This window comes from Anguilla rostrata, chromosome 8 (assembly GCF_018555375.3).
Source record: "Anguilla rostrata isolate EN2019 chromosome 8, ASM1855537v3, whole genome shotgun sequence".
In the NCBI taxonomy this organism is placed as follows: Eukaryota; Metazoa; Chordata; class Actinopteri; order Anguilliformes; family Anguillidae; genus Anguilla; species Anguilla rostrata.
Window position 1 is genome coordinate 27,559,403 of NC_057940.1, and position 25,544 is coordinate 27,584,946.

The 25,544-nt window shown below is 42.0% G+C and overlaps 1 protein-coding gene and 1 long non-coding RNA gene across 6 annotated transcripts in view; one reads left to right on the forward strand and one right to left on the reverse strand.

The window, feature by feature from the left end:
• LOC135261312 (uncharacterized) overlaps nucleotides 1-25,544 on the reverse strand; it is a 74,387-nt gene that overhangs the window by 47,497 nt on the left and 1,346 nt on the right. For 3 of the 4 annotated variants that reach the window (XR_010331873.1, XR_010331871.1, XR_010331872.1), the window contains exon 2: nucleotides 16,460-16,567. This is a non-coding gene — a long non-coding RNA (uncharacterized LOC135261312). Of the gene's footprint in view, nucleotides 1-10,965; nucleotides 13,027-16,459; nucleotides 16,568-25,544 lie in introns of those variants that run through there. The other variant, XR_010331874.1, reaches the window with a different exon arrangement.
• On the forward strand, nucleotides 1,581-22,344 carry LOC135261308 (beta-1 adrenergic receptor-like). 2 transcript variants are annotated; one of them, XM_064347494.1, is made up of 2 exons: nucleotides 1,581-3,557; nucleotides 6,825-7,769. In XM_064347494.1, the coding sequence occupies exons 1-2, from the start codon at nucleotides 2,257-2,259 to the stop codon at nucleotides 7,057-7,059; spliced, it is 1,536 nt and encodes a 511-aa protein (XP_064203564.1). In that variant the 5' UTR covers nucleotides 1,581-2,256; the 3' UTR covers nucleotides 7,060-7,769. The 2 variants fall into 2 exon arrangements, with proteins under 2 accessions (XP_064203564.1, XP_064203565.1); XM_064347495.1 differs by lacking the exon at nucleotides 6,825-7,769 and adding an exon at nucleotides 18,932-22,344 and having other exon boundaries at nucleotides 1,588-3,557.

Sequence of the window (25,544 nt, forward strand, 5' to 3'; positions counted from 1 at the left end):
CACAAGATGCAAAGCACTTGTAAGCCTCAGGTTAGAGTTTGCTAAAGGTACATTAAAGAAACTGTAGAGTTCTGGAATGAAGTCTTATGGGCAGATGGGATGGGTATCAACCTATACCAAAGAGGAAAATGTGGAGAAAGAAAGGAACTATAGAGGTCTACGGATCGCAAACATCAGGCAATCATCAATCGAAAAGGATCTGCAACCAAGTACTAAATATGATGTCTTTATTTCAGATCATGTTCATTTGTCCAATTACTTTTTCTCCGCTAAAATGGGGGAGTATGTATAAAAAGGACCATAATTCCTACACAGACCACCCAATATGGATGTAAATACAGTTTGCACTTTAACCTCATATTCATTTTTTTATTTCAAAGCCAATGTGCTGGAGTAGAGAGCCAAAACAAACACAAAAGAAATCTCTGTCTCACTGTACCAACACTTTTTGCATTTCATTGTAGCTAAAATGCTAAAGATCGTGGCAGCTGCAACCAGTTAATGGGCCTTCTATTTCACGACATGTCATGATATCCATTAATACAGATTTGTAACTGCTTTCCAACAACCCCTCACCCCTCACCCCCAGCCCACCTCCCTGCTTCCAACCCCATCACATCACTGAGAGACATCTTAAATAGGAAGTGAGAATTTATGATGAGTAATAGCACAAGGCCAACTACAAATCCTTTTTCCCTGCAGCAGTGCCTGAAATACAAGATGTACTAACTAATAAATGTCAGCAAGAAATTAGAAATAGTCTTTATCCCTTTTTGGACACCAACATCATGCATAACAAAATTATACCACTGTACATCCTCATGTGTGCCTGCTGGGTGTGCACCGACAGCTGCCATGCATTCTGAAGCATACAGCATATTGTTTGTGAAACTGTTACACAAGTTCCTGAGAGCAGAATGGAGATGGCTATCTGCTCGGCCGGCATTTAAGAAGCCATTCACGTTCCTTCGGAGAAGATCAGGTGACAGAAACACTCTCGTGGGTTAACATACACCAAACCTGCTTTTTTTTTAGGCAAAAGTAAAAGCAGAAACTACAACAAGTTTTCAAAGCCTGATTGTGTGACAATTCAGGGTGTTTTTCCCTCCTCGCACACACACTGAGTCTGGCAGTTTTGTTGCATATTGACAATAAAATACTCATTTATAGCCTTCCTTTTAGCATTCAGATCATGGCGGTTTGCGGTCCAAAAGCCCTGAGCCCTCCCACAGAGCCCTGAAAAGCCCCGGCACGGTGATGAGCTGGCAGACCGTGAGCCAGGATGAGCCGACCGTGAGCCGCGAGGTCCCTGTCCCTCTCCGCCTCTTTAATGGCACACTTCACAGCCCCGCCCCTTAAAGCCAGTACTGCCTGAGTCGGACCAGTACGCTGGGCTCCAGCCCTGAGCCTGAGAGAGAGAGAGAGAGAGAGAGAACAAGTGAGAGAGACTGAGAGAGAGAGCGACTAAGTGAAAGAGAGAGAGAGACTAAGTGAGTGAGAGAGCGAGAAAATGAGAATTAGAGAGAGCAAGTCAGAGAGAAAGAGCGCGAGTGAGAGAGCAAGAGAGAGAGAGGGGGAGGGAGGGGAGGAGGGAGGAGACGTTACAGAGTGCGAACTCATGGCTCTAACAGCTCTGCCACAGCTCCGCTCTCTGCAATAGTGCCACTGCTGTCACACAGCACAGGGGAAAAGGGGAGCCCGTCCAATGCAGACACTCTCCACGACAGGACCGCTTAACCAGGAAGAGCGTTTCCACCCTAATCAAAGATGGAGTGATTTTCAAATCCATTCAAATTCATTCGCCGAGTGATTTTTCCTTTCTTATCCATGGACATATAAGTGACCAACAATAACCAAACAGGATCTAAAGCACTTGTTTTTTTGCACGTGGGACCGTACTATGCCTTGACAGTACAAACATGTCACTTTTACAGACATCAGAAGAAAGTTTTGCTTTCTCTTTTTTTGAAAACATAATGGTAAGCCAAAAAGGCCATTTGTATGGTAATACTAACTTATTCAGAAATGTGTGAAAAGTGCACGTGCAATATGTCAGTATCTTATTTAACCTTGTTTCTTTGAACGGAGGGTGAATATGTGAAAGATAGGAATGTTCAGCCAAATTCTATTAATTTTTATATTTATTTCCCTGCATTAATTTTGGGGATATGAGCAATCACTTAGGGACGCAACTGAAATTAATCTTCAATACAGTAAACAATATAAGCTGCAGCTGAAAGCCCTTCCTTGGCAAAAATGGACAATTACTCGCTTAACAGCAGCACCATCAATGGCACGCTAGACACTGACGCTAAGATCGAAATTTTGGGCTTGTTAGTGCTTACGGTCTTGATCATCATCCTGATCGTGGTGGGCAACCTGCTGGTCATTATAGCCATTGCACGAACTTCCCAGCTCCAGACCATAACCAACATCTTCATAATGTCCCTGGCATGCGCTGATCTCATCATGGGGGTTTTAGTGGTGCCCCTGGGGGCAACCATCGTGGTTACGGGAGACTGGCAGCTGAACAGAAGGTCCTGCGAGCTCTGGACCTCGGTGGACGTGATGTGCGTGACGGCCAGCATCGAGACGCTGTGCGTGATCGCAGTCGACCGCTACATCGCCATCACCCGACCCCTCAGGTACAAGGTGCTGCTGAACAAGTGCCGCGCCCGGGTGATCGTGTGCATGGTGTGGGCCGTGTCGGCGCTCACCTCCTTCGTGCCCATCATGAACCAGAACTGGCGGGCGGAGGACCAGCAGGCCGTCGCGTGCTACAAGACGGACACCTGCTGCGACTTCATCACCAACCCCCCCTTCGCCATCATCTCCAGCGTGGTGTCCTTCTACATCCCCCTCCTCGTCATGATCTTCGTCTACGCCCGCGTCTTCCTCATCGCCACGCGGCAGATGCGGCTCATAGACAAGAACCGGCTGCGCTTCCAGGGTGAGGGCGCGGCCCCCCAGCCCCAGCCGCCTCACCACGGCAACAACAACGTTCCGCCTTTGGCCGGCTCGGGGGGCGGCACGGGCTCCTACCGCAGGAAGAACTCCAAGCGCCGTCCCTCGCGGCTGACGGTGGTCAAGGAGCACAAAGCCCTCAAAACGCTGGGCTTCATCATGGGAGCCTTCACCATCTGCTGGCTGCCCTTCTTCGTGGCCAACATCATCAACGTCTTTGACAGGAACATGCCCGAGAGGAGGATATTCCGCCTCCTCAACTGGCTGGGCTACTTCAACTCCGGCCTCAACCCGCTCATATACTGCCGCAGCCCCGAGTTCCGCGTGGCTTTCAAGAGCCTCCTGGGCTGCCCGTGGCTGCCCACCCCGCGCATGAACACCCTCTACAAGGAGCTGCGCACTCTTTGCCCTTGCTTCAGAGGCTCGTCCGAGCCGGGGGCAGCGGGCTCCTTCCACAAGCCGTCCCCGGCCCAGAAGGACGAGAGCCTGGCCAGCAGTCAGAGCAGCTGCAGGAGCGAGGAGCCGTCTCCAGCACCCCCGCACTCCAACGGCAGCATGCAGCTCAGCGACTTCTCCGAGCCCGACACAGAACTGTAAGTCTCGTCTCATCTTCAGTCCTCGGCATCAGCCTCCTTCTGTCGCTAAATTGCATTGATTTGTGGTTTTTGTCTGCCGCTCCCTTAGAAAAATAGCATATGAATCATTTATGCAACTCACGAGGGCCTTCATTCAAAGTGCAATTACCTTGATAAAAAAAGAAGCTTTTGACAATGAGAAGTGCTTTTCTACAAAACTGCAGCTGAGGTTCTCACTCTATCGAACAATGGCGATTGGTTCCACTTAGCTCCGAGTGATTCAGAAATGCATGCTGTTATAATCAGCTTTTATGCTTGGTTAAGAATTCGACAGGATTAGAGAGAAGGCAGCGGTGGGGAAGGTTCACGTGGCTTTGGTTTGTGGACGCTCAATGCAATGTGGTCTCTGCAGAGAAAGTGCAATAGATCTGTGTATAACTCTCAGCTCTTCTGGCAGCTCATGATTGAACACTGTGCAAACATTGTACAGTGAAGCACTTTAAGCAACAGGGAAGGAAAAACAACAGATGTGTCAAAGAACATTTCAGTTCCTCTCCCATGTCAAGATGCCCTGAAATTATATCAACATGACATCGGTGCTCTCATATGTGAGGTCCAAACAGTGTAGTTTCAGTTTGGGTCTTCCTTTATCTTTAGTGCCTTACAGCTACAAGACCTCATTGCTCATACTTTTGGCATTTTCGCCCGTGAATGCAATAGTAAATGTTTTTGTAATGTCTAGAACATTGAGTTCGAGTTTTCTTTTCATACAATCCAAATTGCAAGTCATTATTGCTAATGAAACTACAATTTTACTAAATACAGTAAATCAGCACCATGTAGACAGTGCATACAGGAATGTACTGTTCTCTAAATGCCACTAAATTAAACCAGCTGTATCAAAAAATACTACATACAATAAAATAATACCAAACATTCAATAATAAATTAGGGACAAATATCACTACAAAAGGTAAAGATTTGTATGGGCTGTAAACAGAATCAAATACAAAAATTTATGAAATTACGTATCATTCTAAAGAGAGCTTTATAAATGCTTTTCTTGCAACTTGATTCAGAAAAAAAGGCCTGTGGGTATGTTAAATGTCATTACATTCTTGGAGATTTGTAATAACCACACATGTGCAAAGTCATTCATCTAAAGCAGATAATTTAAGCATTTAATTCCTTCCTACCCATGGGATAGAAAATTAACAAGTGAATGAAATTTCATTTAAAATGCATGCATCATACATGTACATGTCAAAAATAAATATAAACTAATGCATTTTATCAAACCATGAAAGTGAATGTACAGAACATTAAATGTCAGGTGTTTTGTAATGACTATTGACTAATGGTAAAGATTATTATTGAAAGGTTACTACAAATTGACATACCAATGCCTTTGTGGGTTTTTGACAAGGTTCTGATGTATATACTTCTGGTACAAAAATGACTACAATTGAGTCATTAACAAAAAGTGTTTTTCAGCTGCAAAATGTTCCATTACTGGGAAATGTATATATATTTTTCTCTTAAAATTGGATACATTGTGCAAAATTATGAGGATATTCGTCATTATACAAACAAGTCAGACAATTAGGGAACGTCGTGTGTGTTAGCCTGGTGAGAACTGCATGGGCTGAGATATGATTTTGTGAAATTGTTTAAAACGCTTAAAAGCGAAAATCTATATTATAAACATTTCCACAATTTACATGGGACTGCAGCATTTTCTGAACACAATAACACGGATCTGTTTAAATACACTTATCATTTAATTATCAGTTTTTGTCAAACATTAGCTAGAGTGAGTGTAACATTAGAAAATAATGATGAAACATTCTCAGAAGATATTCATCTTTTCAACTTCGTAAATCCATTCATCTGAAGTGAACCATTTGCAGTGAGTAATCATGTTAGGTGCAATGTGCCCATAATTTATTAATATTTTGAGATTATAGTCGTGATGTTTGATACCAAGTGTCAACACAACATAAATTATTCCAAAGCCCCTGCTAATATTACAACAATAAAACGTGGCTCATAAATAATTGTTTTAACTTAATTCACTCAAACGCGTCTCGAAATACAGGGAAGCTAATTCTCCTCTGAAATTTGATTGATAATGTTAACTAGAAACTACAGCAAAATTCAGATCCTCGATAAGACCGCCAAATCTCTCATAGCAACACATTACAGATATTCAACAACGATCTACCAAGAGTTTTTTTAAATCCATTTTTGTAACACGTCCACGAACGCGAGGACAAAAAAATCCTGAATTAATCTCAATTCCTCAGAACAACATGAGCTCGTGTCCCATATTTGGGGCTGAGAAATTCACTGGAAGCGGGAGCTATGCACCGTTTGCGTCTCGGTGAGGGCCCCTTCGTTCGACAGTTCTCGGCAACTGATAAACTTTATCACTCTGGCACCACACGTCTGCCTAACTGGAAAGGCTGTTTACGAGCAAAAGCGTGTGGCAGTGGCAAAGTACAACTGAGAACTGGACGAAGAGAGTGGACACAGGGGAGGAGGCGGATGTTTTTGGACTGGCGAGGCGCAGTCACCACTGACGCATAGTTGCCGGAACATATTACCGCACGAGGTGCATCTTGAAGACGTTCTTGGCTGATGTTTTGGTCGGCAGACTTTCGTGAAGTTTGTTTTTTTCATAGAATACCTGGTCGGGGGTATCTTAGCTCGCCTCAACAAATGAGATCCAATTAATTCTATTCGTGCAAAACTATTAATTCGCCAAGTCGTTTTTTTATTTCGGCATAATGCCACTCACTCCCATGCAAAAAGCACAAAAAACGGAACGAAGCATCGAATCACTCAGCTTTCCCCGCTACTGCAGACAGTATAAGCACTGTTCCAAGTGTTTTTATTTTCATTTTACCACCTCATCCCTCAAACAACTCAAGTACCGTAGCGTGAACACCAGTGACAGCCCTAGCCTATATAAGGCGTCTTTTTTCTGTTCGGGAAAGCATTTTCGTTTTACTGAATTTCATGGAATTACATTCTTCTTGCTCTTTACTTTGAATTCAAATGTCGTTGAAGGCTCGAAAATTAGTCAAAGAATATTTTAACCACGAAGTTTCTTCTGTTAATTATGGACCAGTAACCTTCACAATATTTTAAACTGATAGGCCTACATGTTTTTTTGAAAAATTTTATTAGTATTTATTACCAAGCACTGAGCACTGATCCTTCTAGAATGTTTGATGAGGTGGAGAAACATAAAACTGAATCTGAAACCATTTCTCCTTTTAGAATCCCTCCAGATCCATCAGGCTTTTGGTTTTTGCTTGTGGACTCTCCTCTTCAGCGCACCCCACAGGTTTTCTGTGGAGTTCAAGTGAGAGGACTGGGGTGGTCATTGCAAAAGTTTGATTCTGTGGTTAGGTGTAGTCACCATTCTTTTTTTTTTCTTCTTTTTTTTGCGGATTTGTTAGAATGCATTTGGATCATTGTCCTGCTGAAAGATCTGCCCAAAACTCAGTTTTAGCCACCTAGCAGAAATAGCCAGGGTTTGGTCTAAATTCTCCTGGCATTTGTTGGAGGCCATGATGCCATGTATCCTAAGAACATTTCCAGGATCTTTGGAAATAAAACGGCTCCATAAAATCGCATATCCTCCACTCTTCACAGTCCGGATTAGGTTTTTTCTGCATTTCTTTTTTTTCCACACCAACCCTCCTCTGGAGTTTGTGGCCAAAACATAAGACTGCTGATCAAAGCATAGACGGCAGTTTCAATCAAAGTTCCAGTGACATTTAGCAAACTGGTGCTTACATTTGTAGTTTAATGACAATAGAGGCTTTGTTCTGACAGTCCTTCCAAATAGTATATTGGTATGGAGGCAGTATCTAGTTGTTATTTTGGACACTTTGGGACCTCAAGGTGCACGCAGCTTCTGCAATTTTGTATCAAAGGAGAGATTTTGTCCTATTAATTTACAGCCATTGCCTGATATATTGCCTGAAGGTCAACAACCTTTGTCTCTTTTAATCGGTGTGCTATCTGACCTATGTGATTTTGGCATGTGTGCCACCTCAAATTTAGACCATAGCGAAACATGAAGTACTGAATAACCATTTAAGAGTTTCTAGATGACTCAGATGAAATTATTAAAAAGTCAAATAACAAATGGGAATATACTTCTATTAGGTTTTATTCATAAGAATTTCAAGGGGCACCAATAATTATGATATACTTTTTTTTTTTAAAAAAATCATAAACAGGCAACAACTTAGAGCTTGATTTTCTGTTTTACAGATCAAACAGAATATATGAGATGCAGTTAATATTATAATTTTACCTACAATTAAAGAGTTTCTCTCTAAATGTATCAAAGAAGTCAAAAACTGGTGAACAACAATGACATGAACGAACCTGTTTCACAAAAATAAATAAATCAATAAATATCTGCAAGACATGCTTGGCCATTTCTGTTGTTCATACTGTATCTGTCCATGTATAGCGACAGAGGCAGAATGCACAACATGTCTAACATGCAGTGTTTGAAAGCCAAGATTATATCCACATACTTGCTCTCACTTAGGCTTTTTTGCAGGTATTTCTAGACCCAGGTACTACACAAACTGCCATGCGTATTTCACAGCCTTACTGCTATTTTGTGCAGTGGAGTCAGTTTATATGCAGTTTTGTTTGTTTTGCTCTCAATTTGCCACACTTGACTGCAGTACTTCAAATGAAGAACAGATCAAAAGTTTCTTATTACAGGTTCAGCTCATGATCCAATAGAAAGCTCCGGAGGAAAAGAAAGGATGTGGGTGCATCCCAGAGTCTTGTGTGTGATTAGAAGTGTCTTACCTCACCACCTGACCTAAGCCGGTGACAAGCCACAGTGGCTGATTACGTCACCATCCAATACAGCAATGGGTCACATACTCAGACTTAATGAGAGGCAGGGGTACTGGCAACCAAGGGGAAAGAGGAGTGCTGGAAAGATCCCGAGAGGAGAAGGAGAGGGAAAAGTAGTGGGAGCAAAAGTGATCTAGTCCATTATCCCTGCAGAACAGGATGACTAGCGATAAGGAGCTCCCTTGTTCAGGAAGGCATTCACCCACAGGCCACTTCCATAATGGTTTTATGTTTATAGAGTGGGATTTCTCGCTCCGCATGGGCAGGGACAGGTTTCCTCCTAGCTAATACCACCACAGCCGTAAACAGAACACATACAGTGCTTCATTTGTGTGTCAGCATGTTGGTATGCCCATTTGCCAATGCACAGCGGGGTGCCAGAATGTTAACTTTCATATTTTCTTACAATATCCAGTTTACTGCCGATGTAACAAATTCACCCTTAGCATAAAAGATGTTTTGTTTAATTTGTTCTCGTGAAAACATTTCATAACAAGAGCGTGTTCTGCGGTTAATTTGCCCAGGGGGATCGTATATCATGCTCATAGCACAGCATTGGAAATGTCAGTGAGATCATTCGTACGGGTTTTATTTAACCGTTTTTAAATTAGGCTCCTTTGACAGCCTGGCTCCCGAGTTCACTGAATGCTTGTGACAAAGTGCGCGCCCCTGGTTAACCTCTGATGCAGCGCTTGAATGAGGCGTCTGCTCAGTGGCCAATCAGCAGGGCGGGGGACACTGAGACGGAGGCAGATCCTGAGATGGGGGCGGGTCATCTGGCCCCGCCTCTTAGATTACCCTAACGACCCCCCAGTCCGTGCTTACGAAACAGCTGGTCAGGAAGATCAAAAGGCATCACTCACTGCGGCTGTCCACCTCTCTCTCTCTCTGTCTATCCATCTCCGTCTGTCTGTCTGCGTTTGCACAGGGGGTGGAACACAGACTGCAGACAGAGGAGAGGGAAAGGAAGGAAGTGAGGCGGAGGGGAGGCAAGTGGTGGGGGGGGAAGGAGAAATTAATGCGGACATTTAATAATTAGTCATGTTAAAACCATGCCGAAACGAAAAGGAAAAACACAGCCCGTGCTGTAACTGTGCGCGGGGCTGAAAGAGAAACCAGCGGCCTGGGAAAAAAGCATAAATCACAGGATCAAAGGCGAACACCAGGGGAACGCTCCAGTTGAAAAATGAGGGCTTTTCACTGGTTAGACAGAGTGAAGGCCGAGCCCCCTCAGTCAAACAGGGTGCACGGGGTCTACCAGCCAGTCAGTGGGTTTGTTTTGGAGCGCGCTCCATTCTCAGGTGGGATGGCAGCCTGTTTTCCTCGACATATTTTTTTATATATTTTTTTTTTTTGAGAGGCATGTTAAGCAGCCGGGGAATAAAAAAAACACAGTCCTCCAAATGGGGTACGGTCTGTGTGCACTGCACATATGTGCCAGCCTCTAGAACTTCCAAGAAAAGCTGAAAAAGGTGTGCAGAGCGTGAAAAGGGTTTTTTGGGTAATAAAAAAAAAAAAAAAACGCTCAGCTTTCCATCTCATTTCATTTTGACTGGACAGGAAAGTTTGTTGGCAGGCTCAGTGCAAGGATACAGAGACCAGGCTTCTGTATAAACAGTGTTTCTGCTGCTCCACCAGAGTGCATTTAAAAAAAAAAAAAGGAAAAGAAATTTGTGGTCATGCTAGGGGTACCCACATCAACATGCAAAGAGCCTAGACGATCCTGTCACGTACGCACACCCCCGTTTTATTTGTGAATTCTTTTAGACTTTTCACAATTCACAGTGTATCACCCTTCCTGGGCCTTTCTTGGAGCAGCTGGATGGAAATTATTTGAAAACATCAACAAAATTCTATCTTACATTTGCAGTAGAAGAAAGAGACTGGGGCTAAGAAGCATAATGCATAAGAAAAAGCAATGAAACCAAATCCAAATTGCTAATGGAGAAGCTTTACATGGGCATCTTGGAGGAGTTCCATTTAACTTTGCCGCTTTGTTATGGTTACATTAGAAAAAGAAAACAGCCTGAATAGACAGATACACTGTGACTGGAAAACATTGCAGGGTACAGTGACTTCTCATGTTGTTGAGCAGGATATACCTAATGAATGGCATGGAATTTAAACCACTTCTAATGTTTAACATGATTAGAATGTAGTAACTGTCAGACATGCAGTTGCAACAGATTACTTTGGGGTTTAGCTGACATAAATCCAAAATCTAGTTAGTATTTCATAGCCCCAGTGGTATATATATTGCCCTGTAAAACCATTTCACAGTTATGATGCATCATTATTAACAATGCCATAGCATGTTGTGCTTTGTTGTGCGTAGCTCTGCTGCATATGTATATCATCCATTTAAATACCTGGATTATTACTGAAGTAATTCAGGGATTTGAGCCCAGAGCTTTCTGATAATGAACCCACAAATACAATACCATTGTGTTGCCATAATGAGGCTTCCAAGCCCAAGGGATTTAAATGATCTCATAACCCCACAAAACACATAATAAAAAGCAGACAGTTGAGAGTGCGAGTGAAGAATTATTTACAGCGATTTACAGGCGCAGTTGGATCATACAGTCAGGACAGGAATCAGAACACTTTCGTTTATAGAGATAGAGTTTTTCTAAGGTCCCAGTATGGTGGTATTGCAGGACCAAGGTCTTGACATTAATTTTGAAATCCTTTCATGGTTTCTTAATCAACTTATGGCTTAACCCTCTTGGAAACAATCCATCTCTTCATCTCTGTGGGTGTAAGTCATACTTACAAATTTAACTTATTTTACAAATGCTCTTGGTCACCTAAATGCAATTCCAGGCATTCTAGCTTATCTACAAGGTAGATGAATGTCACTAATGTTCACAGTGCATTTCTGTTTAAAGTAAACATTTACAAAATAGCACTTCACCAAAAGGTGCTTATGTTGCCTAGGAAACCCAGCTTGCATTCTTGAATTCTGATCTCTATATCAGTATTCAAACTGATATATCAGGGGTAGGAAAAGGGAATGTCACGCACTTTAACATCAGAGCATGTCAAAATTTCACACAAACAGGCTCAAAGTGCCTCCTTGTTCATCGTTAAAAAATGAAGTGTAACTTTGTAAATATATCATCAATTTAAATGTACAGGACCCGAACAAATCCTCATCAAATGTGTTTTTCTTTCATTAATTCCAGGAGTCCATTTCTTCTTTTTAATTCCCCAGTAAAGGGACATTTCTCTCAAGTCAAAAGTTATAAAAATTATTATGGATACCTCCCTCTGGGGTTGTAAAAGAGACAAATTTGTAACAAGTAAATTAGCCCTGGAGAAAAAATTGTGCGGCAATCCAAGCTGTTACAATCTGATCTGCTTTTCCACAGCCAACTCAAATAAGCAAATCAGTTTTAAAGTCTTCACACAAAGCACTGCAGTTTCGCTTGAAGCCTAAATGAAAATACAGTTGCTTAAACCTCGCAAACAGCATGACCGCATTTCAGAAAAGACGTTGTGGGTCTCTTGGGGTCTGTTTTGGTCGGTGACCTCATGCAGACTTGATGGGTGGCTCCGCTTGAGTCCTAGTTAAGCGTGGACATTCCTGCAAAATGCGAGCAAGAACCTGTACGGGGTCACAGTGGGCTGTTTGTTTCAGTACAGGTCAGAAGCACGCCAATTGCAGCAAGCAGCCACTCTGAATGTAAAATGCATGTCAGGAGTGGCATTATTAAAATGGGGAGGGGGGGGGGGGCAGGGGGGAAGGAAGGACCCAGCAGAGTCTCTCTGCATCTTTTCCTGGGATCCTGTTTGGTTCACTGGAGTCTCATGTGGACTGACCCACTCGGACCAGTACCAGACCAGTGCTCTGCCTTGGGCCAGAGGTTATTTTTTAACTCCAAACCTGGAGTGAACAGATACCGCAAGACCCCAGTCCAAGTCGAGGGAAAGGGCACACTCCCAAGGAAGTGGGTTCCTGGGGTAAAGGCTGAGCACCATGGGAGAAGAGGAGGCGGGCACTCATATCTCAGAGCACACAGGCATGCATGCAGTACATTTCTGCATTATCTCTGAAGGATTAACTCCTCAATGTTCAATAAACCAAGTTTACAGTATATGATGGCATTATGAAACGGTGTTAATGTTTAACACCATTTCAGTGACTTTGTGGGTGACTACTGCCTTGTTGCTCAACTGTGGTGCAGTAGAGTCATATCAGAGGATCAGTGCAAAATGGGACCAAGAATTTCCTGCAGGGAGCAACTGAGGTAGAGGCCCAGAGATTAACTAGTGTCCTTTACAGGGGACGCACTGTAGGCTGCTATCACTCTCCCGAAAAAGGCCCGATTCTGCGAGCCGTCCGGACAAATACCCAGTTTCCAGAAACATGAACTCCCAGCTGAGTGGCTGTCAGCAGTTACCACCGCTGGCACAAATCCCTTTATCCAATATCCAGGAACCATAATGGCTGCTTTATTAATCCCACATTTGTTGTTCAGTTGCTCTGAAAGTCCATGGATTTTGGGCCAGTGATGTGCCAGTTTGATTTACAGGATGCAGGACTTGGAGTGTCTCTACCCTTTTGCCTGGAGTGGCCCAGTATCTGGAGTAAAACAGGTCCATCCAGTGTTAGTCGTTAAAAAACAAAAAAGCATTAATCACCGTTTAGCTATTCTGACTGTTTTCCAGAATGATGTCAGCCTTCAGATCGCTGAAAGCCCGTTTCGTTTTTCATTCAAATCTGCTTGTTCTCTTATTTCTTCATTTTGATTTGGAAAATAAACACCAGAGAGAAGCTTGGGTCCCAGGCACAGCACATAAGAAAAAATCCACTTGGTCCTAACAGTCGATCTATCACACTGCTAAGGGACAACGTGCAAAGAGATTTAGTGAGGTAAAGAAGGGCATGCGTCAAAACTCATAAAAATGCTGAGGCCCCCAGTAATGGGAACATGATGTGTTTGAATGGAGGGTAGTAGAATGAATTGAAGAGACTATTTCAGATTACAATACACATACTTCCTGAATAAATTAAATTAAAAATACACATTATAGTGTTTTCTCCCCTTGTGAATTGGTGTTCCGTTTCAGCATACGCTTATTTGGTATTGTAAGTATTCCAGCAAGAAATAGCTCTTGGAAAGCACCAACTACAGTGAGAACTGTGGTGGAATTATGTCTGTCCACAGTCAACGCTAATATAGCAGGTGACTCAGAACACTAGCCTTGAATTGGCCATGTAACCACAGATACACACATTCAATAAAACAACCACTGTACTCTAATTACAGCACTAATAGCTGCACATGGATTAAATGATCTACCATAAACCTTTTTTTTTTTTTCCAATAGAAAAAATTTCAAGGGAAAAAGTATATACATCCTAATGCGCATTCCGGTCAGATTTCATTGATGAAAAGAAATATATAATTTATGTTTGTCCGAGCAAATTATGGAGAGTGATAAGAATTACGTTGAAGAACAAAACTGCATGCTTTTCTTTACTGCACATTCTACTAAAGTTTCTTATTTATTTATTTATTTTTGCAGGGCTTTTAATATCCTTCTTGTTTAGGTCACCAAAGATTCCCAGAAGTCAGAAATACATAATCTTTATGGGAAACTGTCTATCCCAGGGAACAAAATAGTCCCATTATTGAAATCCCATTGGTCACAGGGACTCAGACTAAGCTTTTCCTTATGTGGTTCATTACATCATCCATGAATGTAGTCCTGGTAAATGTAAATGTACGTAAGGGTCTCCATTTTCTTTTGCACTGCAATTCTACTCTCTTAGAAGTGTGTACAACCTAATTCTTTCCCCACTTTGAGCATCAAATACTCATAACACATTACAAATTCTATAAAACAGCCCTTGTACACACACAGCCATTGCATAACTCACAGGACTTCGAGAGAGACGTACTCTGCAACTAACTCCTATTTGTACGACAAAAACGAAACAGGAAATTGACATGCTGACAGATGAATGTACAAAACCTTTCTATTTTCTCTTGTATAAATCACAGTAGTCTACTGCCATTTTTCACTCCAGAAGACAATGGTAATGTTTTTCTCGTGGCACATTAAGTGACAAGTATTGTATTTTTTAAAATATGGTCTTGATCCTACAAAATCAGAAGGCAATACAATGAAGCACAATCAATGTAAACTACGTGATAAATCTACATGGTCAGAAAAATGTGAGATTATATGGTAGCATTAAGTAAAGTCATTTAGTTTAAAGCACTATTCATCGGGGAGCTTTTAGGAGTGACTGTGGTATATACAGTATTTCTAGCCATTAGTGTTCCACCTCCATTTCTAAATGACATTCTAAAAGAGCTACTGTATCCTTTTCAAAATGTCTACAATGACACAAGTGGAACTTTCTATAATAATGCTGGTATATGGAATGTTAAAATAAGTGATTTAGAACACCATTTCTTGCATTATGGCAGACTATATGGTGACGACGGTCTAAAAAGTCTAACAGATGAGTATCATCACACAAGCAATAATGCACAGGAAATCTTTTCCACAAGATTCTCAGGAGCCAAAGACATTCAACATTCTAGCAGAATCAGATAATTTTACAGGGAAGTTCTCAGAGGTTCATGAAATTAGTACCAGTCTCATCCATATGCATGAGATTTTAAAAAAATCTTACCAATCATTTCAGATCAAAGCCCACCAAATAAGTCTGCATCAATACATTTCAGATAGTGAAAGAGCAAGATAAAATGAAATTATTCAAACCAGATGCATTACATGAATATTCATAGCTACTAAGTAAAAATGCTTAACTTAAAAGAACTAACATCTTTGTATGAAAAATGAGTGAAATAGAAAATCACTAGCCAGTGACTGCCACGCACAACTAAAAATTAACACCAACGACATCAAATTTTCACATCTTTTCGTACTTACATATTTAATGAATATTTGTACGTAGAAAGTTCACATTATTAAGGCAATGTTCTGTTTATTAGCAAGCTCACTTAAAATTCCTGCTTCTATGTGGTCTCGATCAATCACTAATCTCTGGAGGAGTAGGGCAACCTTTCAACCCATGGCAGTGAAGCCAGTCACTTGTTAAAAAAAAATATGAAAAATATGGATGTCTGGAAGATATTCAGATTAAAATGCTTTAGTTAGTTCAGTATGTGGTATCACCAAAGGCAACGGTATATCCAATAAAATATACTGAATTTCATTTTAAGCTGAAATAAACAGACAGTGCTGTTTAAGTAATTCCAAATTAATGCTGTTAAAACAAAAAAGCACGGGATTTGATGGATTTGTCCACAAACTATTTTTAACTGCACAGATGGATCATTCCGAGGAATTAGGTTTTGAAATATTAGTCATCCAGCTATACTGGTTTAACGGTCAGTGTAACAGGTGGCCTGACTTCAGAAATGGGGTAATTTGTGTCGATATGGAAAATGGCCTGGGTGGTGGTCGAACTGATATATGAACTAGCAAGTAAATCAGAGCTAAAATTCAGAAACGTGTAAAGGGTAACAACTAATTATACCCCCGTGTATGCCTGAAGTTGATAGCTTGCAGATCTGAAAAGCTGATGTAATTAATGGCTATGTCCATGGCATCATGCAATCTAATCTCTTGGTCTTTTTTTCTGTGCTGTTACACAAAAACACACGACTCTTTTTAAAGAAAAAGTTCTTAGTGTAGAGAAATCATATCTGTTCCAGGTGATTTTGGAGCCCAAATGAAGACTTTGATTAAACCACTTCGGAGCAATCCATCACTCGGATCAGACCGTTCCTTGGCTGTGACGTTCCTGTGGACTGGGCGCCTAAATAAACCGTTAGCATGAAACTAGCTAAGGACAGCCCCCCATCACTAACCACAAATACTGCTTTCCCCTTTTAACAAGCTCTCCGAAAAGAAAATACACACTATTCAAATAAATCCGCCCACGGTTTGTACAGTCCGCACTGAATTCCACCATCCCTGATTGGTTGACAGCTCTCCCCTTAGAATCCTGCTTTCTCAGCTGTCTGACTTACTGCGGAGTTGGGGCAGTGTGGGTTCTGCTGACCACAGGGGAGTGGGCTGGGGTGGAGGGCTGGCAGTCAGTCTCAGGGGTAGCGTCACACTACGATTCACTCTAATCCCTGCAATAGATCAAAATAAAGCTCGCTGTTTGTCCATGTTAAGAGAAGCAATCCCAGGGCTTTATTTAAATATCCCGTTTATCCCAGAATCTGGATGTAGAACAACACCTACACACAGAGAAGGTTCTTTAAAGCACTACAGGAAAAAAGGAGGGGGAATTAATGTAGCTGTTAACCCGGACACATATGGAAATCTATTGCATTGCATCTGCAGATTTGATCTGGACGTAGTTCATCCACACCATTACATTTGGCCTCCAATGCTGACAGCAGCTAGCTGTCACGGAGCTGCAGGTGGTACAGCTGCTTGCCAGCTGTCTCGCGAGCGCAATGTCTTTGAGTTTAAACGCTCTTGCACAGATCTGAATTTGGAGCATCTTCATGGTACAAAAGTTACAATTCCTTTTCAAAGATCACGCGCACATTGTCAGAATGGCCCCTTCAGCAGAGCTTCCTGGCAAAGGAATAAATGGAAAGTTGTGGGACAGTTACATAGCAGGAGAGGTGCGACACACTGACAGGATTCTGCCTTTAATCAAGCCAGTCCCAAGGCCTGCAAAAGGCTCATATTATGCGGTCTTCATTTTCTTTTTTGGATCTGAGAAATGTCCTCAGAAATACCCATTAGCTGTTCAGATGAGCTAGCCAGCAGGCTTCTTTGTGCATTTTTCTTTCTGTTTTTTCCCTTTTCCCCCCAGATAGCAAATAAACGGTCTGTATTGTTTATATTTTCCTGTGGAGACATGTACAGTAGTCGATGGTATCAGCATCTCAGGCATTTTGCGAAAAGAGAGAGGTCGGGGAGGGCGCATGAGAAGGAAGAAAGCTCCTCATTTACAGCAATCAACTTTCGCCCAGTCTACAAGAGTTGCACTACTCTTGTGTTCCAATACATAAAAAAATATACCTGAGATGGCATTTAAAAGCGATTACCTGCTTCCTCAATTCTGTTGCCCAGCATAATTTAAAGTTTGAAAAGCCACAACGAGCAGAGCGTGAGATTTCTATTTTTATATAACTCAATGCATGTTAGATGGACTTTCGTGGGAAATGAGGCCTACAATGTTTATAACCAGTTTAGTTTCAACACTTTGCTCTTGTGCATCATACAGCTACAGAATGTTAACTTAAATTTATTTCAGTTGAAAAAGCAATGAAGGCAAAGTGCTAAAGGGATACATGCATGATTCCCTCTCATCACTTTGGTCCTGTAAGATTTCCAGAGTTTTCAAAGTAAGCTAAACACGCAAAGTGACCAATCAAAGCTGAACCCAAGATGACCTGAAACCAGTGAGCAGAAAACAGGAAAATGCCTAATGAAACTTGCACTTCCATGACTGCAATCCGCAGGGGGAACCCAGGGTTGATTCCCCTTTCTGTGAAATCTGCGCTCAGTAGAATGGAAACACCCATGTGAACTTTTTAACATCCTTCCGCCATGTCTCTGTCATCTTTCACTAAAAGCCATCGGCACACTTGATGGCACACTTCCTGTAAGCTGAGCGCACTTACCGGACCAATGACAATATTTCAGTTGGCAATCAGCTAACTGCCCATATTTGTAGAGGTTCCACCTTAAATTCAGTACCACAGGGTCGGCGAACAGAGAGGGAGGGGAGGAGACATGAGGGCGCAGTATGTTGACTGACCACTGGCTGAAACAGGTTCAGGGCTGGCCCTCCATGTTGTGAATTCCATTCTATTTTTTTTTCACTAAAACCTCTTTTTCAGCAGCCGTACATCAGCCTTTCCACCATGGCATATCTTTACTGTGATCTCAGCTGCATAAAAAAAACTAATGTCTGAATAGACGCTTCACATTGAAGCATGAAATAAACACACACACACACACACACACAAACCAGAACCATCAAACTTTCTTTCCTTGTCAGGGCAGACATGCCCAACCCCTGTTGGAACTGTTGAGCAATTCAAAATTTTAAAGCTTAACAAGGCTTATGTATGCCTGTCCAGATGCATAGTTAAATTAAAATATCAACCACAAAATATAAGGAATATGTTTCTTCATACTCAATAGTTCTTAGGTATCAAATAGATTATAAACATTTTTCCACACTTTTGACCTGTTCCATCTAAAATTACATATTTTGTAAACACATTTTATATGTATGCAATCATCTAATTATGGTATGGTATTAAATTATGGTAAATAACTGCTATTTTATGATATGTTTTACAATATTTAAAAATGTATTAAGATGCTCCTCATATTTTTCCATTTAAAAAAGTTGTGACACATTTATTTTCCATAACTGAATCTCACCCTCACCACAAGCTTAATCCTCGGCTCATGGTTAGTACGCAATCGTAGCCAAAAGCACTGACATCATCTTTGCGTTTCAGTTTCACTCTGCAGGAAAGTGACAGATGAGAGGCCTTTCAGCCGGAATCTCAACATTCTGAAAGAGAGACTTCACCACAACCGCCAGGCCGCTTGAGCGAGTCAATATTCCATCGGTACAAATGGCCCAGCTCAGATTTACGAGAAAGAGGGAGGCCTGGGATTGGCCGAGAGGGGAAGAGACACCCGAATGGATGCTGCTGGCCGGCACGCCCCAGCGAAAAGCCGACGTACCTGGTGTTCGGGGGAATCTGGGGGAAAGGAGAACTCAGCTGGCAGAGGGGAGACACCTCATGCCCCCTGCAGAAGACCTATTCCCTGGCCACTGGAAAGCAGGCCCCAGCCCATTCTGCAGACCACAGACACCCATCCCCTGTAGGAAGGATTTGAGCATGCCTTGGGCTTTGCAAAAGGAGCTGACTCACAGTGGTCAAACCTTGCCTGGGGGCATGCCTGGCCTGGCTTTCAGCCTGGCTACGCTCCTACACTCAAGACCCTGTAAGCCTCAGTGTTCATTCCCACTGAACTGAAACATGTACAATAGGGTGGAGTTCAGCACAATCATACCTTACTTCAGTAGCACTTAAGACGTGTAACAGTGATACAATGTGGACTGTTAAGCACAATGTATGTATGTTACTTTGTGTACAAAAAGGTAGCATTTGAAATATATGATTGTACTTTCTAAATTATTTTTTTCCTTCCTATTTTATCTGTGAATGTGCAAACGGCATTATGAATGCAGGAATCTTGCTATTATATTTATCAAGCTTTCTGTCCAACCATAATTCTCTCTCAAGTATTGTGTCCTGTACGAGAGAAAAATGCAATGAACTTTACCTTTCCCATGGTGAAATATCCTAACCCTGGAAGGGCACAGTCTTGAAAGCAGTCATTCCATCTGAATGCAAAAACAATAAATCCTAATTCTGACTCAAAAAATTAACCCATATCTTCACAGATACACCAAATTCTTCACAGTTCTGGTTAAATACACAAGGGAAAGCCTTCTAGATGATGGCCTTCAAGGACCAGGATTACACATTACTGGAATTGTCAATGTTGAAAACAACACACCTCCACTAATTTACATTTTGAACTTGAACTGATTTCTAATTAGTCTGTAGCTAAAGAGAATCCTGGCCGTTGGTATTATAGGCACTTAATTTGTCTCTGAACACAAATTAAGCATGTGAGAAGATCCCAGAAGACAAACTCCCAATTTACTCCTTGGAACCATAGAAAAATAATTTGAGAAAATAATCTCATTGTGGATCATGTTCAACATCACATATTCGAGGAGCCTGAAGCATTTCGTTTATGATTGTCATTGATAATACAAGATAACATAAAAACAGACAAGATGCCAAACCACTAATTTTGAAAGAAAAAGTCTTTCAGTACTAAAACGCACAAGCTGGTATGTAAGTACAGGAAATGTTCTTTTTTTCCCCAGAATGCAGCCTGATAAACACATTGTATTAACATTTCTGAAATACTGAAGACATAGAGTGGGAAAGATTTAATGAAGTGTGCACTGCATGCATTTTCCATTTCCGATAATAGTAACTTACAAACAAGACCTAGAATAGATATAATGCTGGGGCATGAGGTGGTTTGGTCTCATGGAATAATTGCTTTAGGGTGGTCCATGTTCACTTTCTTTTGTAGATGTTTATGACGAAGATAATGCCATACTGCCTATACACCCTGACTCACCCCTAAATACATTCTTGAGGCAAATGTTCAGGCACTTTCACACAGAAATAAACGTTAATAACAAAACTATACACAAATCCTTTCAACCAAGCTTAAAGCGGAAAAAACAGCTAAAATACAAAGAAACACAGTATTTGGTTCTAATATATTTACCGATTGAAGGTTGTAAAAGTATGGGAGTGCAGTGAATCAGTACAGCTATGATAACAAGCTATAGATTAGGAACCGAAATACTCTCCACTGCACGCAATTCCACCCTGAGCTGGGAGAGCCAAGATGGAATGCACTGCACCAAGACAGTGATGCCCTTCCTTTCTGGAAAGCTTTCTTCTTCCTCTGTATGGTCTTGTTAAAAATATCTCGTACTCCTAACTAAAGTTACAGTGATCGTCATTGCAGTTGTTGATGTTGTTTATCGTGTATCAAGAATAGATGTACTATTTTTTTTTCTTGGCTGGTCAGTTAAGAGGGTGATACAGTAATTGCACATCTATGCTGGTTCCCAAAACAGCCAAACCTGCACAAATATATGAACATAAATGAGAGGTGTTGGCATATAGTAAAATATATAGTAATATATAGCAATACATATAGTAATATAAATAGTGTATATGAACAGTCCACCTGTTCTCACAAACATCAGATTGACACCACTTTGTTCACTGCAGCACAGCCTATTACATTGGCATGGTTTCCATCACTGTTTTTATGTTTTTCCCCCAGATTATTTGGGTTCCTACTTTTTTTTTCCTACAGACACATCCTGATAGAGTCCATTTTCTGCCAACCTTCAAGCTCACTAAAACAGAGAGTGAGGATGGAGGAACAGATGTGTCATTTCGCAACCCTGGGTACAAATAAATAACACTAACACTCTACATTGGCTGGGAGGAGTAAGACAGTCATGGCGAAAATGTCTGTCTTACTCAGGAAACCACTCCCAACAATGAAACCGGATTGTGAGAGACCAAGTGTAGAAGTAACCAATCAGCTTAACACTTGGAACTGCACATCAAGTCAGTAAAGAACACAAGCATGGTACAACAGCCCCAAGACTAACATGGGCACCAAAAATCCCCTCGTTCACAACCAAACCTAGCAATTCGGAGATTAAAAAAAAAAAAGGGATAAATTGGAAATAAATTGGACTTGTGAGCCTGACGGCCGGGTATGTATATAGTGTGGGAGGAGAGCGGGACGGGGGATTGTTAAAAATGTGTTCCTTCAGGGAGGTGAATCCAATTTCGAGTGTTCCCATGGTAGCATCATAAGAGGTTGAGAATGAAACAACCCCAGCAGGGAGAGGGACATCTGTGCAAGAAATCAGAGATCACCGCCTCCTCACAGGATCTTTTGTTGCCAGTGCAGTGACAGCACACTGTACAAAAGTCAGCTGCGGAAAACCGCACCGCTGAGAGACAGCCGCATAAACTAACATGCACAAACCCCCACTTCCCATTTCGCTCTGTGGGGGCCGCACCACAGCCCTGCCCAACGCCGACCCGGGTCCACGGCCAACCGTGAGAAAAAACAATTCCATTGTGGTTAGGCAGCACCAGAGAGAAATGCATATACAGCTGTCGGATGCATTTTTTCTTGTAAATAGGCAGAAGCGAAGGTAGACTATTAAAATTGCTCAGGATAATATGATGGAAAAAAACGCTCAAAAATGTCAAATAAATATTTGAGAACCCTGTGTTGCTGTCAACGCTTTTCATTGGGCAAATGAAATGCAGAAGAAATACAATGAACTGTAAGTGTGGTCCGCTGCTTTTGTGTGTGTGTGAGTGTGTATGTCTGTTTGTTTGTGGGTGTGTGAGATGGACATACTCAGTCAGAGAGAATGCAGGACAGTGCCACACTGTGTCGGAGCGTGTGTGAGGATTTAGAAACGTCTGTGCAGCACAAACACTCTTATCTGCACTGCTCCTGTGGATGGAAACAATTAGCCTGGCTCCTACTCTGGGGGAGTCGAGCTCGATGCCTATCAGGTCATTCCTGTTTCTTTTTTACTTTAGAGTGGGGTGGAGGAGTGGGGGGCGGCTCGGAAAAGCCAGGGCAATCGTACCCTCCCATCTACTGGCGAGATTAACCTCCCACAGCTCTAAATGTTTGTGCGACAGGCCGTCAGAGATGATCAAAGTCAGGGAAGGCACTGCGGGTGACACAAACTCTTCTGCTGTTTGTGTTCAAAGCTGGCAATGACCTATGGGTGGCCATTAAGTGACCACACAAATAAGGGGGGGAGGTGATGTTCTTCTCCCCCATGATGACACGCACTACACTTACACTGTAACTGTCGTTTGTTCCCTATGTTCTAAGAGCACCTACTATATATATATATCACATACTCTTGTTTACACAGAGCACCCAGTATATTTTTCTTCTACACTTACACTGTACTTCAGCCTGAAAGATTCCTTTTTAATGTTGTGCGAGTGACACCAGCCCACCTTGATGGTCTTGTGACACAAAACGAGAGTCAAACCCGACGCGCTGCCAATGGAAATCATCCGCATGACTGACACGCGTGCCCTCGTCACCTCTGGGCGAATGCTACGCAGCAGGCTGGGCGAGCCTTCTATCTGATGAAGCGGGGAGCACAAAAAGGCTCACCTTTCCGGAAACGCGAGCGGGGACGAGAGGTGGCGCGTTATCCAACGCGGATCAGCTCGCCTCAGATCGGCGTCGCCGGCAGAAGGGACACCTCCCTGTTGGAACATTTGGAGCGCGCTGTAACAATAGGCGAAGCTGCTAAGAGCGAGATCCGTGACTTTCTGTCAGCAAGTACACGCGGAGATAAGCGCACCAGAAGTGTAAGGAGAAGGGCGCGCAGAAACATTTCGGCAAGGCACTTTGGGCACTCGGGGCACCCTGCAGATATGATAGAGACAACATCTCACAATTTCCTCACCAAAATAACCTGAGCACTCACTGCACTCAATATGACAGTCTGGTGGCCCTGTAGTGTACAGGCCGATGTTCAAACAGAACCTTTCAGAGTGTTAGTAACTCGCAGAAGATAGTTTGCAATCGCTATACCTTCGTAGCCGTTCATGTAATTACAGAACAATCGTTTCGTTCTATTTAGATAATTAGAATAACTCTGTTAGACAGACTCTACCACATTAAATCATTTGATTATTCTGGATTTGTGTGACGTACTTACATTTACACATATATTAAATACTAGATATAGGCTATAACATGATGCTGGCTCAATTTAGTCTCCCTGGTTCGTGTCCATATCTAGTTGCCTTCCTCATGCGGACATCCTGTGCTTGTGCATCATAAGCCTAATAATTCTTTTCAATATATCTTTGTGTCTGTGTCTATTTAGTTGATTCTCTTGTCCAGGGCTACTTAAATAGCTCACATCGTTCATATATATATATATACGCCCTATATATAACAGGATATACTGAAGAAATTTATGAGCAAATTGCTAAAAAAGAAATTTTTAAAACAAGGTACATCAGTGTTTTAATCCAACAGCCTCTTAACCATTATGGAGGCACTCGCTAAATGGTACTCGTAAATATCAAATTCCCAAAATAAGGTCTGACCTGCAGCACAAAAACTGAGACACAGCATTTGTGCCAAGGTGTTTTGCACAAATCTATTGATTTCACTGTGGTTTAAACACAATGTCAAACATGTGAAATTGGAAAAAGGACTCTAATATTCCCCTTCTCCACACATCAAAGGGTCCCGTAGGGAGGAGGAGCAGCTCAATGATACGGAGATGGGGAAGTGTGACATCTGAAAAGCAGAACAAACCGGAGCGCACAAACACTCTTAGAATGTACATAATAGGGAAACTAGTCACAGCTGTGTGACAAACTGAGCTTGAATCAATAAGGAAGCGTGGCTGGGAATCATCCCATTATACATCTGTTAAAAATACAGCTCACAGGAGAAGAATCTAGTGAATTCACCAACAAACAATTTACCATTACAGTACTTTTTTCCACAACATGAATTATCTTTTGATATTTTCATTGGTACAGCTTGTGATACACTTTATACTGATATATTTTAAAATATTACATGATGATATAAAAATACACAACAATGATAAAGTTATATTTTACATTATTATATGCTATTTTGCGGCAAGTTTACTTTCAGGTTAAGTATATAAAAATAATACAGCCCATGGGTTTCAATCCCAGGTCCTTCATCACTACATCAAACTATCCAGGGAGGAGAAGGGCAGGGCAGAGAGTGGTGAGTAGACAGAGGGGAAGGAGCCACAGAAATAGAGCTCAACTCAGAATAAGCCTCTAAACTTAGCCTGTTTCGGGGTGAAGAATGTTCCTTATCAAAAGGTGCAAAACACTGAACTTCGCTTTGAGATAAGGAGCAATAACCCTCCAGCCCTGAGACAGCCTTCAATGAGCCCCTTTATGATGGTGCCTGGGTGGCTAAGCTGCTCGGAGAGCCAGCCCAAACACCAGGTGACCTGTTAACCATCACATGATCCACTCCGCCTATAAGAACACGCATCGCTATGTGTTCACCAGTGTCTTTCACAAAGAGAGGTGCACACTGCATAGTAACCTGTGATGCACAAACATGTGATTTCCTCCTGCTCAAGTGCCCTAGCAGAACTAAAAATGTGTATAAACAAAAAGGTGTAACAACTTTTACTTTTGTACTGTGTGAAAAGGTTACACCAGTTCTTAGTTAAGTATCTATGTTTTTTTGTTTTTTTTAAAAAGAATTCTGTTTTCAGCACAGTGGTTCTTCCTTTTGTACACTCAAAGGTGGGACCTCTCTCCTAAAAAATATGTGTACAGAAATACATCCAGGAACATATGCATTAGCATGTGCCTCTCACACGGTCATACAGACTGAAAGTCACACATGTAGTGTATGCACTTAGTGCATCAG

Coding starts and splice junctions, on each gene's coding strand:
- LOC135261308 (XM_064347494.1), top strand. CDS start 2,257: ATGGACAATTACTCGCTTAACAGCAGCACCATCAATGGCACGCTAGAC. Junction 3,558..6,824: donor TCCGAGCCCGACACAGAACT/GTAAGTCTCGTC, acceptor TTCTCCTTTTAG/AATCCCTCCAGATCCATCAG.